The 19,964-nt window shown below is 39.3% G+C and overlaps 1 protein-coding gene across 1 annotated transcript in view; it reads right to left on the minus strand.

The window, feature by feature from the left end:
* The window catches only part of LOC126283965 (serine/threonine-protein phosphatase 4 catalytic subunit), a 42,070-nt gene extending 22,498 nt beyond the window's left edge, over window positions 1-19,572 (minus strand). The window contains exons 1-4 of the mRNA XM_049982424.1: window positions 19,202-19,572; window positions 9,829-9,995; window positions 9,501-9,653; window positions 2,635-2,808 (exon numbers count right to left, since the gene is read on the minus strand). Coding sequence (XP_049838381.1) covers window positions 2,635-2,808; window positions 9,501-9,653; window positions 9,829-9,978 — 477 coding nt within the window. The 5' untranslated portion in view covers window positions 9,979-9,995; window positions 19,202-19,572. The remainder of the gene's footprint in view (window positions 1-2,634; window positions 2,809-9,500; window positions 9,654-9,828; window positions 9,996-19,201) is intronic.
* Between the last annotated feature and the right edge of the window lie 392 nt (window positions 19,573-19,964).

Genomic DNA, 19,964 nt, shown 5'->3' on the forward strand with positions numbered 1-19,964 from the left:
CAGTAAATGATATTTTCACTGTTAAAATGACTGCTGTGTGACGACACATTACTTTTCATATTGTTAGTGGCCAGCCCACCCTGCATAAATTGAAAACAATCTCAGTTTACTGATGTTAATCGCCATGAAAGAGTCAAAGGAGCTAGTTAGAAGAAACGTTTAAAAAGATATGAAGAAGAAATGGAAGAAACATGTGTCGACATTAAAACAAAAATTTGAAGTAATTGAATTTGACAAGGGGGAAATTGCTGTTCAAGTGCTGATCGGAATGCAGACTGTGCAGGACATTAAAAAGAATAAGCAGAAACGATTTTGTCAGGAAATGCAATTTAGTTCTTGACCAACTGGGAAGGGGGGGGGGGGGCGGAAAAAAAAAGAAAGAAAGAAAAGAGAGAGAGAGAGAGAGAGAGAGAGAGAGAGAGAGAGAGAGAGAGAGAGAGAGAGAGAGAGAGAGAGAGAGAATGAAGAGGCCTACATCTGACAAATTAGATTTTGCTCTTTTGCAAATGGTTTCACCAAAAATGTGCAGAAGGTGTAACTGTTTTAGGCATGATGTTTGCTGAAAAAGATAAATTTATTCATGAAGCTCTAGGGTTTGAGGGATAATTTAATGCCATATCTCTACTGTTAACCAGTTTCAAAAAATGTCATGGGATTCAGAAACCTACAGTGCATGGAAAATGGTTAACTCCAAATGTTATGGCAGCTGATTTCTTCTGGGAAGACTTTGAGAAATGTATGGAAGAAGAAATTTGACCCTAGACAGAATTTATAGTGCAGATGAAAGTGGTCTGGCAACCAGAATCCTTGCTTTTAGGAGTGACCTGCTTTGTCCTGGATACAAGTTGACTAAAAAACACATTGCAATTCTGTGCACAGCTAATGCTTCCGAGAGCCACAGAGTGAAACTACTAACATCCAGGAGGAAAAAAAGGGCATTCAACGAAATCACAACTAAGGATCTTCTTGTCCATTCTTACAACCAAAAATGAGCATGGATAGCAAAATTTTAAAAAACTGGTTCACATCCATTTTGTACCATAAGTTCAGCGACCTATAGACAACAAAGGATTGTTACAGAAGGCTATTCTATTGCCTGATAATGCCCCTTCACATATCAATGAGAGCATTCCCATATCTGATGATAATCTCATCGTAACTAAGTTTTTACCGCCTAACATGACTGCCATTATACAGCTAGTGGGGCATGGCATAATCACATCGGCAAAACGGTACCACTGGGTTGAACTTCTAAGAATGCTAGTTGATGAGGATGATTTGGTGGTGTTCTAGAAGTTGGCAGTGCTAGATGCCATACACAAGATTTATGATGCCTGGCAGGAAGTCAAACCACATTCACTAGTTTGATCCGGAAGGAAAATTCTTCCAGGTATAGAAGAAAATAATTTTCAAGGTTTCAGTGATGATGAAGCAACTGCTGCACAAATAATGCATTTTGCAATGGGTTTAAACGGTTTTGAAGATCTCAATGAAGAAAACTTAATGAGCAGCTGCAGATCGATCCATGTGAACCCCGCTTCCAGTAAACGAGTAATGCCAAAATTTTCAGCACTGCTTCACAACAAAACAAAGAGGACAGTAAATGTGAAAGTGGGGATCAAGACAGTGACCTTATCAGTCACTGTAATGCACTGAAATGTGTTGACACTCTTCTAGATCATATGGGCCAGAGGGATATTCAGTACAATGACAAATTCTAAATGTTGTGAGAACAAATGTCAACTTCTCTCAGAAGCAGACCATCACACTCTATTGTAAGAAAAACTGGCTTACAGTAACTGTGCACAAAACTTGGATAAGCTTTTGAACAAAGAACACAGGTTTGAAGATCTGTTATTCATGTTTTTCGGTTGTTTGTACATCATTTCCCAAAATTACCCTCAACAATTGGGAGTACACTGTATTTTAACAGTACACTAAATTGCGTGTTACTGTCATGTACCTTCCCAAGTATGAAAACTAAGGATGATCTAGTCACGTTTGAAGTTATTCTCTTAGTTTCTTGCCTTTACCAAGACACACTATTTCCTCAAATGTTACAGAACTCTGACATGAATCTTGACTCAGGTGGTTGTGCAAACAGTAACACACATTTCCAATATTGCATTTAAACTTCTACAGACATTCGTCTTTACTATGCTTCACAACTCACTGCCTCAGAGCATGATACGTACAAATCAGAGCTACCACATCAGAGAACTTCAAACATCTTATTACCGTGGGTTCTATGCACCAACATACGAATTCAATGTAGCCTGCTCTTAAGGTGCTCCACAGAGAGCAAGCACCCCTCTGCTTGCTCTCCGATAGATGCAGCTAGTAGAGGCTACCCATCAGGAGGCCCTTCTGGAAGCATTCTGTGCATGCAGGAGCCACCTGGCCACCCCTGCACTTGTCAAGTGCACTATGGTGGCATATGCTGCAACCTCGTCACCTGATGACTGTGTTACTGTTCACCCCATCTCTATGCCAACTGGCCCTTGGCTGGAACAGCTTGCTGTCAATTACATTAATTTGTATGCATATTTACAGAACACTTATCAGGAAACACTTTAATACTAAAACCTGTGAACATTCTAAAGATGGGATTCCGCAGCAAACTTTCCCGCTTACCTTCCCATCAATAATAGCAGAAAGGCTTAAATAGTCAAATATTTCAGTGCAGTATCTCCAGACAGTCACACTTCCATATTTTCTTAAGCATTCGTCATAGAACCCATAAACTTGAGTGATCTGCCTTGATTCGTGATTACCTCGAATGAGGGTTATGCGATCAGGGTATCTAACCTGTAGTGAAATAGAAACAAGAATCATAAATGCATTAATCTGCTTATGACTAGGCAACTGTACTTTAACATTTATGCAGCTATATAAACATGACATAATAACAAAAGATTTTGGGCCACAGACCCATTTTTCATATAGTTTACTACACTAAAAATACATGTCCTCTATATTTTCTCCTCTGTCGCAAACGTAGTTTGATTTGAATAGTATTCTTTGCCTTATTTATTGTCTATGGTTTTAATGTTGATTTGATTGATGTTTTATTGGCTTTTCTTTCATGTTGTTGTTGTTGTTGTCTTCAGTCCTGAGACTGGTTTGATGCAGCTCTCCATGCTACTCTATCCTGTGCAAGCTGCTTCATCTCCCAGTACCTACTGCAACCTACATCCTTCTGAATCTGCTTAGTGTACTCATCTCTCGGTCTCCCTCTACGATTTTTACCCTCCACGCTGTCCTCCAATGCTAAATTTGTGATCCCTTGATGCCTCAAAACATGTCCTACCAACCGATCCCTTCTTCTAGTCAAGTTGTGCCACAAACTTCTCTTCTCCCCAATCCTATTCAATACCTCCTCATTAGTTACGTGATCTATCCACCTTATCTTCAGTATTCTTCTGTAGCACCACATTTCGAAAGCTTCTATTCTCTTCTTGTCCAAACTAGTTATCGTCCATGTTTCACTTCCATACATGGCTACACTCCAACCAAATACTTTCAGAAACGACTTCCTGATACATAAATCTATATTCGATGTTAACAAATTTCTCTTCTTCAGAAACGCTTTCCTTGCCATTGCCAGTCTACATTTTATATCCTCTCTACTTCGACCATCATCAGTTATTTTACTCCCTAAATAGCAAAACTCCTTTACTACTTTAAGTGTCTCATTTCCTAATCTAATTCCCTCAGCATCACCAGATTTAATTTGACTACATTCCATTATCCTCGTTTTGCTTTTGTTAATGTTCATCTTATATCCTCCTTTCAAGACACTGTCCATTCCGTTCAACTGCTCTTCCAAGTCCTTTGCCGTCTCTGACAGAATTACAATGTCATCGGCGAACCTCAAGGTTTTTACTTCGTCTCCATGAATTTTAATACCTACTCCAAATTTTTCTTTTGTTTCCTTTACTGCTTGCTCAATATACAGATTGAATAACATCGGGGAGAGGCTACAACCCTGTCTCACTCCTTTCCCAACCACTGCTTCCCTTTCATGCCCCTCGACTCTTATTACTGCCATCTGGTTTTTGTACAAATTATAAATAGCCTTTCGCTCCCTGTATTTTACCCCTGCCACCTTTAGAATTTGAAAAAGAGTATTCCAGTCAACATTGTCAAAAGCTTTCTCTAAGTCTACAAATGCTAGAAACGTAGGTTTGCCTTTTCTTAATCTTTCTTCTAAGATAAGTCGTAAGGTCAGTATTGCCTCACGTGTTCCAACATTTCGACGGAATCCAAACTGATCCTCCCCGAGGTCTGCATCTACCAGTTTTTCCATTCGTCTGTAAAGAATTCGCGTTAGTATTTTGCAGCCGTGGCTTATTAAACTGATAGTTCGGTAATTTTCACATCTGTCAGCACCTGCTTTCTTTGGGATTGGAATTATTATATTCTTCTTGAAGTCTGAGGGTATTTCGCCTGTCTCATACATCTTGCTCACCAGCTGGTAGAGTTTTGTCATGACTGGCTCTCCCAAGGCCGTCAGTAGTTCTAATGGAATGTTGTCTACTCCGGGGGCCTTGTTTCGACTCAGGTCTTTCAGTGCTCTGTCAAACTCTTCACGCAGTATCGTATCTCCCATTTCGTCTTCATCTACATCCTCTTCTATTTCCATAATATTGTCCTCAAGTACATCGCCCTTGTATAAACCTTCTATATACTCCTTCCACCTTTCTGCCTTCCCTTCTTTGCTTAGAACTGGGCTGCCATCTGAGCTCTTGATATTCATACACGTGGTTCTCTTCTCTCCAAAGGTCTCTTTAATTTTCCTGTAGGCAGTATCTATCTTACCCCTAGTGAGATAAGCTTCTACATCCTTACATTTGTCCTCTAGCCATCCCTGTTTAGCCATTTTGCACTTCCTGTCGATATCATTTTTGAGACGTTTGTATTCCTTTTTGCCTGCTTCATTTACTGCATTTTTATATTTTCTCCTTTCATCAATTAAATTCAATATTTCTTCTGTTACCCAAGGATTTCTAGCAGCCCTCGTCTTTTTACCTACTTTATCCTCTGCTGCCTTCACTACTACATCCCTCAGAGCTACCCATTCTTCTTCTACTGTATTTCTTTCCCCTATTCCTGTCATTTGTTCCCTTATGCTCTCTCTGAAACTCTGTACAACCTCTGGTTCTTTCAGTTTATCCAGGTCCCATCTCCTTAATTTCCCACATTTTTGCAGTTTCTTCAGTTTTAATCTACAGGTCATAACCAATAGATTGTGGTCAGAGTTTTTCTTTCATAAAAATGTTAAAATTGAGCACGTATATTGAAATATGTGTAATCTTATTTGTAAATGTATATGCTTGTTGTAGCTTTTGTGAATTATTAACAGAACTTTTGTGTGTGTATGCATATGAAGTACGATGTCCAGCAGAACAAAAATTGACATCTGTGTAATTAAACAACAGTGGAGACAGTTCACATGGGGTGGAAATATGGTGTAAGTAATGGAAATGTGTTAATGGAGGATTGGTTTTAGTGTTGAAGTTACTGTAACAAGAAGAGAAAGTGGAGCAGTTTTGGAATACTTCCAGACACAAAGAATTTTGTCAGAGGGGCTGAGCAATGGCATCTCGGCGGGATGTATTGGCAATATCTTAACTGAACATAAAGCATGCAAAATATTCTTTGGAGAAAGCTCAAGAAGAGAAGGGGCATATCTATTGACAGGACAAGAAAAGAAGGAATTAATTTTTGTGTGAAGACTATCCATAAAGAAGAAGAGAGAAAGAACCATGATAACGTAGTGACAGAAAGTAGATGGAGTGTGGTTTTGAAAAAAATTAAATAACTGATGAGATTAATATGAATATGTCTAGCAGAAGGTAAACAAACTGTGTTGCATGGAGTGTGGAGTTACATGGACTATTCATGAGTTATATGAAAGCCTTACTGTGACTGTTCAGTGGAAGTCAAATGGTAACAAACTTATGAACTTTGCTTTCAGAATTCATGAATGTTATACATAATCATTACAGCACACAATTATCACTGCTTCAACTTACCATAGGAGCAAGAGTATGGGTGTGAGGAACATTAAGCAATCTGCATGTCACTCGACCAAATAAATTTATTGTGCGAATGAACCATTACTACATACAATGCTTGTTTTACTCACATGCTACATCTCAACCCAATTCCACAGTTTTTCATTAAAAGATGGAATGATTGAATAGAGTCAACACCTGTTTTTCTGTTTATTTTGGCGAATGTAAGAACAGTCATTTAAGCCATTCAAGATATGTATATAAAGGAAACAGACTAGCAGAGATAAAGGATCAAAAGTTTTATCTGTTGACCGTGTAGCAGTTATTCCTGTAACAAGCAGCACCCATTTAGACCAGTTCAGCTATCTTTGAATGAGAGGTACTGACTGAGCGAAATTTTATACTAATCAGAGCACAAGCTAAACTAAAAGGCATTAAAATGGCACCAATATAAGAAATGTTTGAACACCTGGTTAGAAGTAACGATGCACATGTGGAACTGGCAACAGGTGAAACAGCTGAATCAAAAACCTGGAGACCAGTAACAATATGATAAAGGCAGGTTTAAAGAATTATTTGTGCAAGCATAACTTATTAAACTTATGGTTTGGTAATATTCACACTTACATCTGCCGTCTATGGAACTGGAATGGTTACACTCTTTTTTTTTTTTTTACATCTAAGGGTGTTCTGCACCTATCACATCTTGCTTACTAGGTGAAATAGTTTTCTCAGGGTTCGTTTTCCGAAGGGTCTCAATAGTTCCGAGGAACTACATGCGCATCATCAACTTACATCTTTCAGTGCTCTGTCTGAATGTTTTTGACTGCATCCGGACTTATACTCATCCACTTTCTATGGAACGTTCCTTTCATTTGTCCTTTGAAGTTCCATATCATCACAAAAATCTCAGTCGTGTCTGTGGCCAGAGTCCATGCACTCTGAACTATGTGCAATGCTCACGATAACACCCAATGCACTTCTCTGTAGATTTAATCATAAACATTTATTGGTAGAACCAAATGAATTCTCTGCAGAGCTAGACATGTAAAATTTGTATAACAGAGGGTCACCAGCACAACTAACTCACAAAATAGGATTAAACTTATCCCTACTAGAATGGCAATAATTAAAATTCTGCAGCTGTGTTGTAACTACTCCCAGTAAGATTTCAAGATCTGACCTCTGGACTGGAAAATTTACTGTGCTAATAGTTCATACACTGTCTCCAACTGGTCCCTAGGGACCTCCTCTTATCATCTCCACAACAAAACAGGAATTTGTTGAACATCCACACTTTTGAATTACCTCTACTTTCCATACTACAAGAAATAGCTTGGTTGTTCACTTACTCCCAGCTGAGAAACACACTCTAAAACACCACCTTAGTCCACGAGAACACACAACTCCTATCCCAAGGACGGTTGAGCTCACAGATATCCTCAAAACTGTTTCAACATTCCTGCCTTCATCCAATTTTCAAGAGTTTGTTTTCAATAGGTGATGGTGAAGACCTGTCACCTTGGAGAAAATTGCTTACCCTTAAGCCAGCCTCTCGTGTCTCCTACACAACCTATTTAGCACGATTAGGGAAAGACAGGCCAACCAACTCTAGGCAGGAGAGAATTTCCTTCCCAGAATACTAGCTCTGCTGTAGACAACAGCCACTAGAAAACTGCAAAGGTGCAGCTAGAAAATGATATTATTATGTTTAGCCTATGTTGTCTTCGAGTACCTTTCCTTTGCACTGACTTTGTGTGTATTCATTCTACCTTACAGCTGTCTTTCCTTCTCCAAGTACTGACTTTCCATTTGCACTCTTCAGTTCATGATTCTCTTTCCTGCAAAAGCAAGCTTAATTTTTCTGTATGCAGTATTCATATTTCGCACAGTCAGGATTCTCCAGATCTGCATTTCTCCTCATCCAAGTACTGGTTTATAACTTTAAATTTTCTGTCAATCTCATTTTTTGATCCCTGTATTCCCTTTTGCCTGGTCCAGTTTTATTATTTTCTCTTTTGTTGAGTAGCTTGTATATTTTAAGTGCCACCCAATGATTTCTACTGGGTCTTGTGTTGGTCTTCTACAGCCACTACTTGGTATCTAGAAGATTTCTATAGTTTCTTCAGCTTTTGTCTATATTTCATGTAACACAATCTGGTCAGAGTCCGCATCTGCTCCTGGAAATATTTTGCAGTCAAAGATTTTGTTTTTAAACCTCTGTCTTACCCTTAGACAATCTAATTTAAACCCTCTATTGTCTCCATATTACCTACATGCACACAACATCCTTTTAGGATCTTTAAACCATATCTTAGCAAATTTAGCTACAATTAGCAAACCCTGTCAATATCAGAGATTGAAGTATTAGTCGAACTGAGCTATGGCTCACCCTGTTATTCGGGTGTAAGAAACTCTTCTACAGACTGTCGCAACTGAATTAAATGCTGACTGTAAATGCCTATGAAGAATGTGTACAAGTTCCTTTACAGAAATGACAAATTACTACATTCAAGAAGACGAGTCTACAATCCAAGGCAATGCCATAATATGCTGTATGTAAATAATGACTGACACCACACATTTCCTACTACTGAAAGCAAATTTTGAGTGTACGACAAATTGTAGATTCATTGAAAACTCAGAGCATCTGTTTACAATAATTACCAAATCACTCTATAGAGTGATCCTAAAATGGCCCTAAATTCGTAAGATGTACCATAGATGGATCAATAATAACCTGAATATCACTTTTGAATAATTTCTTTGAACTGCAGTCCACAGTCTGTAAAAAATTGTAAAGTGATATTTTTCTCTATAAAAGAAAAATGACATCAAAAACCTTTATTCTACTGACGGCTACAGCCATATAATAATAAATGTGAGAAGCCATGTAAGCACACAGTGTTATAGTTGTCTGTAAACTGAAGCGAGAGCAGGTGATTTCCCTTACTCTGCCTACCTAGCTACATGACAAGGAGCATCTACAAACTTCTACAACATTATAACAACCATTCTGCAGTGCACAGCTCAGGCAATGTCTATTTTCACTAAATGTGTGAACACTTCATTGGGGGAAAAAAAGTAACTAATAAACTAGAGCACGAAATGTTCATGAACAGAAGCTATGTAAATCACAGCACACTGCACTGTATTGCTAGGCAGCAAATTAGATCTTAGTCCTACTGTACGGCAGTTTAAGCATTCTTCCGGGAATATCTTCCCCCATCACAACTGCTGTTTGTACTTCAGTTTACTGACAGATTATAGAACTGCCTCCGCCTGGACACAAGATGTATCACCCTGCCTCACCATCCACATCCAGTGTAAAAATATTTTTTCTGCAAACTGCAGTCTTAGTAGTAAAGCAACAAATTTAATAAACTTAATATGTCAAACAAGGTCTTTCCGGTAAGGCATCAAACAATTACATCGGCAGCAATTTTTTTGTTTATATGAAACAATGCAGAAATAGTTTACCTTCAATGCCAAAAGCAATAAGAATGTCTCCACACTGTAGAAACCTCTATCAACAAAGTCACCCATAAAAAGATAATTTGTTTCAGGAACATCACCACCAACTTTAAATAGTTCTTTCAGATCGTAAAACTGTCCATGTATATCACCACATACCTGTGACAAAGAAAGGCAAATAGAAAGTACAATTTACACCAAGAGCTCATGGAGTCTACAATTATACTCAATACAAAGAATAATCTTATATCTCATGCACACTGTAAAAATTAGACTACTCAACTTCTACAGGCTAAAAAAATAATTAGAAATTTCTTAATGTGAATTTTCTTACTGTTACTGGGGAATCGACTCTCTGAACATTGCTTTCTTCCACCAAGATTTCTCGGGCTTTGGCACAAAGTGCTTTCACTTCCGATTCTTTTATTATTTCACATTTCTTAAGTTGCTCTATCTGACGATCCAAATCACTGGACTCCGACATGTCTCCAACAGAGTTATCTGTAAGAAAATAAAGGAGTAACAATAAAATCTAACTTTCCTGTTTTCATGAAGCATACAGATAAACAATGTTCTGTTGGTGTTAATGCAAGCACTTAATGTAATCTCAAGTAATCATGAATTCAATATCCTCTACAACAGTCATATATACGTATGTCCACACTTCAAGCTCTTATTTCTTGAACAGCATATCTGAAGACAAACATGCACAAACAGATTTCTAAATAACAATCTTGACCTGATGACTTCTGGTACACGATCAGCATAATGATTATAATAGTGATGCAGAAGGTAAGAATGATACCAATATCTGACACTTAGAAGCACTCAGATCATAGGCACTGACTCTTGTGGCTCTGATAGATTTGTGTGCCATTGGTAGAAATATGCACGACAAAATATGAATATTCCGATTGAAGTTAAAATCCTTAGGAACTCTAGTAATTGCTTCAAGAAGTGAAAAAGGCCCAGTTACTTTTGTACCCTTACTCTGGCAACAGAAAGTAATGTAAACAGGCAATAAGACAGACTTTAGAAACCCAGTTGCTTCAGCTATTATCTGATCAAAATGAATATCACCAATGGAGAAAAAGACATGTTGCTACTTACCAAAAAGAAGACACATTAAGTTGCAGACAGGCACAATTAAAATACACTTACATAAAGCTTTCAGCCACAGCCTTCATCAGAAAGAGAAACACACACCATTCATACACAGTCAAACACATCTCATGCACATGTAGCGTACGGGTGGGGAGATTGACGAATGTTTTCTGGTACAGTGTGCAGGGCCTAGAATACCAACAGATGCAGTGCCAGGAGGTTGTAGGGTAGGGAGTTGGGAGACAAAAGGAGCAAAAAAAAGAGAGGAGCACCAAAAGTTTGGTGCGTGCATTGGCACAGGGTGGCAAATAAGCAGAATCAGACATACAGCACAGAAAGTGTGGATGGAAACTGTTGGGTAGAGGGTATGGGGACAGCATGTTACCATACGGTCAGGCTGAGATAATTACAGGAACAGAGAATTCATAGTAAAGGTAACTCCAATCTGTGCCGTTCAAAAAAGCTGGTGGTGGAGGGATGGCCTGGGTGGTCAAACAGTCACAAATCAAGTGTGGTATGTTCAGCTGCATGTTGTGCCACGAGGGTGGTCTACTTTGCTTTGAGCCACAGTTTGGTGGTGGCTGTTCATCCTGGTGGGCAGCTGGTTGGTAGTCATACCATATATAAAAAGCAGTGCAATTACTGCAGCAGAGCTGGTAAATGACTTTGCTGCTTTCACAGGTGGCCTGGCCCCTGAAGGGGTGGTATAAACCTGTGGCAGGACTGGAATAGGAAGTGCTGGATGGATTGGGCAGGTCTTGCACAGGGATACAATGCTTATGGCAAGGGGCTGGGATTGCGAGTGGCATAAGGGTGAATAGGATATTGACAAGGTTGGATGGGTGATGCAACACAACTTTAGGAAGGGTGGAAAGTTTATCGGGTAGGATGTCCCCCATTTCAGGGCAAGATGACAGGTAAACAAAGCCCTGGTGAAGAATGTAGTTCAGTTGTTCAACTTCGGGTCGTACTGCATGACGAAGGGAACACTCCTCTGTGACTGGTCCTTGGGGGTGGTGGAATGATTTGTGGTGTGAGGGGAAATGGTATGAGAGATCTGTGTGGACTAGGTCTGGAGGTAGTGTCTGTCTGTGAAGACCTTGGTGAGACCCCCCAGCATACCAAGAAGGGCATTCTTGTCACTGCAGATCTGCCATCCTCGGGTGTCCAGGCTGTGTGGGAGGGATTTTCTGGTGTGAAAGAGACGACAGTTGTCGAAATGCAGATACTGTTGAGGGCTGGTGGATTTAATGTTGTCAGAGGTGTAGATAGAACCATCAGAGAGGAAGGTTGTGGCCAAAAGCTTTATGTAATTGCCTTAATTGTGCCTGTCTGCAGCTTACTGCATCTTCTTTATGGTAGGCAGCAATCTATCTTTTCTTACAGTGCTGATATTCCTGCCTGCAGTTTCCAGTGTTTGATTTTACTCAAAAGGAAAGAAGATTAGGGTTTAATGTCCCACCGACAACAAGGTAATTATAGATGGAGCACAACAAAAGGTATACCACTATCTGAAGATCAGATCTTAACTGGCTACAATATAACAGTAGTGTGGGTGTGGTCGATAATATGAGCCACAAGAACACATAGAAGTGACAAAATTTTAGTACTATAATAGAGAACACTTAAATACACAAAACATGTTAGCATGACACTGTGTGTGTGTGTGTGTGTGTGTGTGTGTGTGTGTGTGTGTGTGTGTGTGTGTGTGTGTGTGTGTGTGTGTTTTTAGGAGGGGGGGGGGGGCAATATCTCATCAACAAGATCACTGGAGATAGAGGAGGAGGTCAGATTGAGAGCAAACAGTGGAAAGAAGACATCACATCTCTTTTTCAAGAAACAATTGCCATGACTGGTGTTTGTAATGTAGTGGAAGTTTACATAAATAGCCATAGTGTGATGTGAACCTCCATCTCTCAAATGCAAATGACATGACATACCTGTGGCAAAGTGACTCATTTCTACTAATATTTTATGTACCGTATGTGACAAATGCCAAATTGCACAAACTGACTGAAAAAATATGTACACACATAAACTGAAACTTCCTGGCAAACTAAAACTGTGTGCCAGACCAAGACTCCAACTCGGGACCTTTGTCATTCATGAGTAAGTGCTCTACCAAAATCACACCAAAACTGACCAGTTATCTGTTATTTTTCCATTTGAGTGTGCATGGGCAAACAAACACACAACATCACATCACAGGACACACTGTTTCAGAGGATGTAATAGAGTTCATGCAAAACTGGCCAAATAAAATTGCCATCCGTAATGCAATATCACATTCTATAGTACCATGCCACTTGTTTACTTTGATCCTTCAGTACATTAGCCAATTATTAAATCCACATAGAGTGGTAAGCAAGAGTTACCAAAAAATGCCCTTAACGTCGCTAGAGCTTTTACAAACATGGATAATATCCTGCCAATCTAGTCCTGATATAGATTTCCTGCTCTTCTTATGGTGCCAACAAACACATCACCATTGGAAATCAGTAATTAACCAGTTAACTTAAAACCGAATACTATCCAGACCTTGAAAACTCAGTTTCTCAACTGTCTCTCCTCATTGTTCTAGACACATCAGCTGTCATCACAAAATATCATTCCATCACCCACCTAACTCATGAAATATCATGTTGTTGTTGTTGTCTTCAGTCCTGAGACTGGTTTGATGCAGCTCTCCATGCTACTCTATCCTGTGCAAGCTTCTTCATCTCCCAGTACCTACTGCAACCTACATCCTCCTGAATCTGTTTAGTGTACTCATCTCTCGGTCTCCCTCTACGATTTTTACCCTCCACACTGCCCTCCAATGCTAAATTTGTGATCCCTTGATGCCTCAAAACATGTCCTACCAACCGATCCCTTCTTCTAGTCAAGTTGTGCCACAAACTTCTCTTCTCCCCAATCCTATTCAATACCTCCTCATTAGTTACGTGATCTATCCACCTTATCTTCAGTATTCTTCTGTAGCACCACATTTCGAAAGCTTCTATTCTCTTCTTGTCCAAACTAGTTATCGTCCATGTTTCACTTCCATACATGGCTACACTCCAAACAAATATTTTCAGAAATGACTTCCTGACACTTAAATCTATATTCGATGTTAACAAATTTCTCTTCTTCAGAAACGCTTTCCTTGCCATTGTCAGTCTACATTTTATATCCTCTCTACTTCGACCATCGTCAGTTATTTTACTTCCTAAATAGCAAAACTCCTTTACTACTTTAAGTGTCTCATTTCCTAATCTAATTCCCTCAGCATCACCCGACATAATTCGACTACATTCCATTATCCTCGTTTTGCTTTAGTTGATGTTCATCTTATATCCTCCTTTCAAGACACTGTCCTTTCCGTTCAACTGCTCTTCCAAGTCCTTTGCTGTCTCTGACAGAATTACGATGTCATCGGCGAACCTCAAAGTTTTTATTTCTACTCCATGGATTTTAATACCTACTCCGAATTTTTCTTTTGTTTCCTTTACTGCTTGCTCAATATACAGATTGAATAACATCGGGGAGAGGCTACAACCCTGTCTCACTCCTTTCCCAACCACTGCTTCCCTTTCATGCCCCTCGACTCTTATGACTGCCATCTGGTTTCTGTACAAATTGTAAATAGCCTTTCGCTCCCTGTATTTTACCCCTGCCACCTTTAGAATTTGAAAAAGAGTATTCCAGTCAACATTGTCAAAAGCTTTCTCTAAGTCTACAAATGCTAGAAACGTAGGTTTGCCTTTTCTTAATCTTTCTTCTAAGATAAGTCGTAAGGTCAGTATTGCCTCACGTGTTCCAACATTTCAACGGAATCCAAACTGATCCTCCCCGAGGTCCGCATCTACCAGTTTTTCCATTCGTCTGTAAAGAATTCGCGTTAGTATTTTGCAGCTGTGACTTATTAAACTGATAGTTCGGTAATTTTCACATCTGTCAGCACCTGCTTTCTTTGGGATTGGAATTATTATATTCTTCTTGAAGTCTGAGGGTATTTCACCTGTCTCATACATCTTGCTCACCAGCTGGTAGAGTTTTGTCATGACTGGCTCTCCCAAGGCCGTCAGTAGTTCTAATGGAATGTTGTCTACTCCCGGGGCCTTGTTTCGACTCAGGTCTTTCAGTGCTCTGTCAAACTCTTCACGCAGTATCGTATCTCCCATTTCATCTTCATCTACATCCTCTTCCATTTCCATAACATTGTCCTCAAGTACATCACCCTTGTATAAAACTTCTATATACTCCTTCCACCTTTCTGCCTTCCCTTCTTTGCTTAGAACTGGGTTTCCATCTGAGCTCTTGATATTCATACACGTGGTTCTCTTCTCTCCAAAGGTCTCTCTAATTTTCCTGTAGGCAGTATCTATCTTACCCCTAGTGAGATAAGCTTCTACATCCTTACATTTGACCTCTAGCCATCCCTGTTTAGCCATTTTGCACTTCCTGTCGATCTCATTTTTGAGATGTTTGTATTCCTTTTTGCCTGCTTCATTTACTGCATTTTTATATTTTCTCCTTTCATCAATTAAATTCAATATTTCTTCTGTTACCCAAGGATTTCTAGCAGCCCTCGTCTTTTTACCTACTTTATCCTCTGCTCCCTTCACTACTTCATCCCTCAGAGCTACCCATTCTTCTTCTACTGTATTTCTTTCCCCTATTCCTGTCATTTGTTCCCTTATGCTCTCTCTGAAACTCTGTACAACCTCTGGTTCTTTCAGTTTATCCAGGTCCCATCTCCTTAATTTCCCACATTTTTGCAGTTTCTTCAGTTTTAATCTACAGGTCATAACCAATAGATTGTGGTCAGAGTCCACATCTGCCCCTGGAAATGTCTTACAACTTAAAACCTGGTTCCTAGATCTCTGTCTTACCATTATATAATCTATCTGATACCAGCCCATCCCTACCCCATCCCTGCTCACAATCAAACAAGAACTATCATTCTCTTTTGTTTAAAGGATAAAATGGTTTACATAATCATTACATAATAAAAGAAATGGAATAAATTCAATTACGTGCAGTGTAAAGTATCCATTTACACTGATCTGAAGAGGGTAATTTAGCACTTTTTATTTATAATCTGAATCACTAACAAAAACCTGTTTAGTTAAATATCTCTCCTTTTCAGCATCATGATGTACAATTGCCCATGACATACGTAGGCAGTTATAAATGAGTTCTATGGCTACGACAATTATCTACCTGTATGAACCGTCATTATCAACCTGTAACTAACTGCAAACTCTATTATGCAGTTGCCAAACACCTAAACTCTCACTCTTTTGAGCAGTTCCTTGTACACCAGCTCCTCTGAACTAAGCTGATATGAGCTTTCCCTTCAGAACATCCTGTTACCATCTCTGCATAGCTTCTGAAACCCATGTATACTTGATCAAGGTTGCCACAAGTTTCCCCAAGTGAAATTCACCGATTTCCAGACAAATTTGAGCATAAATTTTGAGATGTCAAGGGTAAGTAAACATATGATTTGAAAAAGTAAGGGCTTCTGTAAAGAACTGTTTTTAGATGGAGATAGCAAGCAAAATGGTATATATATTTCATTAAGACCACTGTTATTTTATTTCAATAAAAGGAAACAAAAAGAGGCACTTCCTTGGAGCTGCAAGACAGGTGTAAAATATTTTCATCGATTTCAGAAATAACCTCAGAAAAAAGTAGGCCTCTTGAAAGAAGTCTGGGAAGAGCTGTGTAAACCAAATCTATATGTGATCACCAATAAAATGTTAGTTCTACTAAGTTTGTTGTCGTCGGTTATTAACCACTGTGTTGTGTCTATTATTTTACGGGTACTGTGTGAATTTTCTTTTGAGAAATATGTGAGTACATAGCCTACAAATTAACAATGATGGCCACAATTTTGTTCTTGTTGTCACCCATAGTTCCTAATAAATAAATAAATTATTTTTGTAGTGCCAAAATTTGCAAGAATAAATAAAATGTTTATAAAACATCGCAAAGCACAAAGTACGTGCAGTGAGACAGTAGCAATACCTAAAAACAATCGCCCTTGGCCTCTGGCCTGCTGAGGAACACTGCAGTTCTGGGTCCATGGATAAACAATGAAAATCTTCCACATTACACTACACACAAACAGACCCGACCTGCGGGCAGATCAGTGACAAGATTAAATGGGAAGAAGCTGCATATTAGTGCGAAATAACGAGCTTCAGATTGGCGGGCCTGATCCGTTCGAGATACCCGCAGAAATGGCCTACGGTTTTGGTCTGTCATGGGAAGTCCACTCACATATTCATGTATCACAGACACCATGTTGACGAAATGAGACAGCAGTGATCAAGCTATGCAACAGATAACTTGTGCAAATGCTCTGAGAATCAATACTAATGGGGATAGATAGAAACTCAATATAAAGATGATCACTGAGCCACAGACAAGCATGTAGAAAAGACAATGACATTCTCGTGTGTGTGTGTTTTGGGGCTTAAGGGCACTCAACGTCGATGTCATCAGCGCCCTGACATACATTAAAAAAAACGAATGTGGACAAATTTAGTAAAATGGAAGCATACATGCAAAGAAAGTGGGAAAAGATCCAAAATTCTGTATAAGAAAATAAAACTTAAGGAAAACGAGAAAGGAATGTTAAGGAAGCCACAGGGAATTGTCACTGGCTGGCCATTTACGTAAAACACGGGCAGCAAGTCAGCTGCGGACCACTGGTCAGACTTAAGTCTGATAGTGCTCGGAGCCATTTAGCCAACCACCGGTCAGAAAATAAAACACAATCCAATAAAAGGTGGCGCACAGTGACATGGACCAAATTTCCGGCCACAGCTTTTGCCAGAAAATGAGAGCCCGCACGCAACACGCACGCACAAAATCACTCAGACACAACTTGTGCACACATGACCAGCATCCCCAGCTCCTGCATCAACAACATCCGAGAATCAGATCCAAACAAATGATTCCTCACGCTTCCCTGTCTCTCGCCAGCAACTGCTAGGCTAGTGGCTAGAAGTGGTGGTAGCACTGCCTGCAAGCTACGGGGAGTGGTAGAGGGGAGAAGTAATAAGAATGAAGGTGTAGGAAGCAGTGCACATACTCAGCTATGCCCAGCCAGCGATGATGCACGACATCTCAGTAAACAGACCATTTCATCTACTGAGACAAACAAGATTTTTTCCAGAGCCTTTTTTCCCCAAATTTCCCAGAGATGTTTGATATTCCCTGATATTTACCCGATTTTCAGAACTTGTGGCAACCCTGTTGATGCTGCTTACTGCAGTCAGCCTATCGTCTCCCTCTACAACTTATATCCACCACACAGTTCCCTTCATGCTGAATTAACTATTCTCTAATATTTTAGAGTGTGTCCAACCTCTCCCTTCTTTTGGCCAAGTAAGCTATATCATAAAGCTATCTCTCTCCAAATCAGTGCAGTATCCCTTCATTAGTTACTTGATCTTCTCATGTCGTTTTCAGCATTTTTCTCTAACACCACATGAGACTTTTAGGCACTCATTAAAAACACATACTAAGAAAGTAAAAACAATTTTAAATGTGTATAAATCGTATATAAATGCCCCCCCCCCCCCCCCGCCACACACAAACACACACACACACACACACACACACACACACAGTGTCTGGTGTGCTAGCAGAACATAATATTGTAAATTATGGAAAAGTAATCAGGTGAAATTTAAACATACATCAACAAATCATTGTAAAACTTGAATAAAGCATTTTGTATAAAAATGAAGTAATGGGTGAAAGCAAACATACACGTTCTCCAACCTCGTAATACATGCATCACTAACTTCAGAAATTCAGTTATTGAAGCCCAGAGATGAGTCAAGCAATAAGAAAATGAATCTCACAAAATTATATGATTTTAGACAACCCACGAACAAAAGTACCTAGTAATAAACTTTCTTCACCTCTGAACTCTAAAAACTTGTTGCGGCCATCTTACTAACTATTTAGAGTAGACTATGTGTGGTACACAAGAAAATCCCAATGTGCATTTCAAATAACTCTTACTTTGGCGTTTTGTGTACATTCTTGAGATGTATTTTGATCTGGCACAAATAATAGGTCTTAATTTAACTCTATTTCATTACCAATTACTACGGTTTAATATGTATTTTAACATACTGTAGCTATCTAAATACGAACATACGCAGAAATCGTACAAGTTACTGCGCTTCCGCTGAGAATATCATTCCTGAAAGTTTTCTCGTTGTCCAGTGTACAATTTAAACAAATAATTGTGTCATCAACTGTTTAACTATAACCAGACACTGTAGGTTGTACACACACGCACGCGCCAACACCGATGTAAACAATACCAGGTAGTTTAAATATTAGCGAGAAAGAGTGTGTGTGTTGTTCCATGATGATATTAATTACTTACCGAACTTTAATATGGAAAGGCATCTTTTTAAAGTTTCAAAACAAAAGAAAAGTGAACACAAATCGTTAAATAGTGTTAATTTCATACCATAACCTGTCTTTTCGCATAAGTGTCAATTTCACTACTTGGAAACACGAACGACATAACGGTGTGGTAAACCTCTGTATTCACACAAAGAAGTTAATGATATTTATACAATTACCTCGTTCTGGACTCAGTATGACAGAACTCCCTCCTCACTCTCTCGAACTACCACAAATTCCCCAACTTCCTATGATTAACGATGCTTCGGTGATTGGCTGTTACGGGAAACTTACTACCAAGCTGCGAAGTCACAGCCTACTATATCGTTGCGTTCCGAGTGAGTGCCACTACACATATCGCAATTGATTGTAACTTTTATGGTAGGAAGAAACATTGTTGTGCGAATTTTTAGAAAAGATTAATGCTCAAAACAATCACGGCTTTGTTATTTATATTTAGTTAATAAGGACCGAACAGAAGACTGCGACCAAACGATCGATATAGGTTTGCTTCTTATGTTCGAGCGTTGCATGCCGGGTAAGCATCACTGCGGTTAAGGCTGCGCGGATCTGTCAGCGTTGTTATTTTTCTCGTAAAGTCGAATGCGCAGCTGGTTTGCCGTGCAACTATAGTGCTCGAGACATCGTTATATAGTTCGTTAAGTGAAGTGTTCATTGGATTGTCACAGAAATGGGAAACATTTACACCGTGGGACCAAACGAAGCCCTCATTGTATCAGGTAGGCGTAACTCATGTCTTAATTTTCCCTCCCCAAAGTGCGACAGTAGGTTTTTAAGTGTTTTCACCAAGTCTCACTTCGACAGAAGCTTTATACGGAACTGAGCAACTGTTCAATGTTGTTACATAAAGTCTCTTTCGTTATTATTCCTGGGGAACGAAAATGCTAAACATTACTTGGGCGGCTTAAATGCAGAAGACAG

Source organism: Schistocerca gregaria, chromosome 8 (genome assembly GCF_023897955.1).
Source record: "Schistocerca gregaria isolate iqSchGreg1 chromosome 8, iqSchGreg1.2, whole genome shotgun sequence".
NCBI classification, from domain to species: Eukaryota; Metazoa; Arthropoda; class Insecta; order Orthoptera; family Acrididae; genus Schistocerca; species Schistocerca gregaria.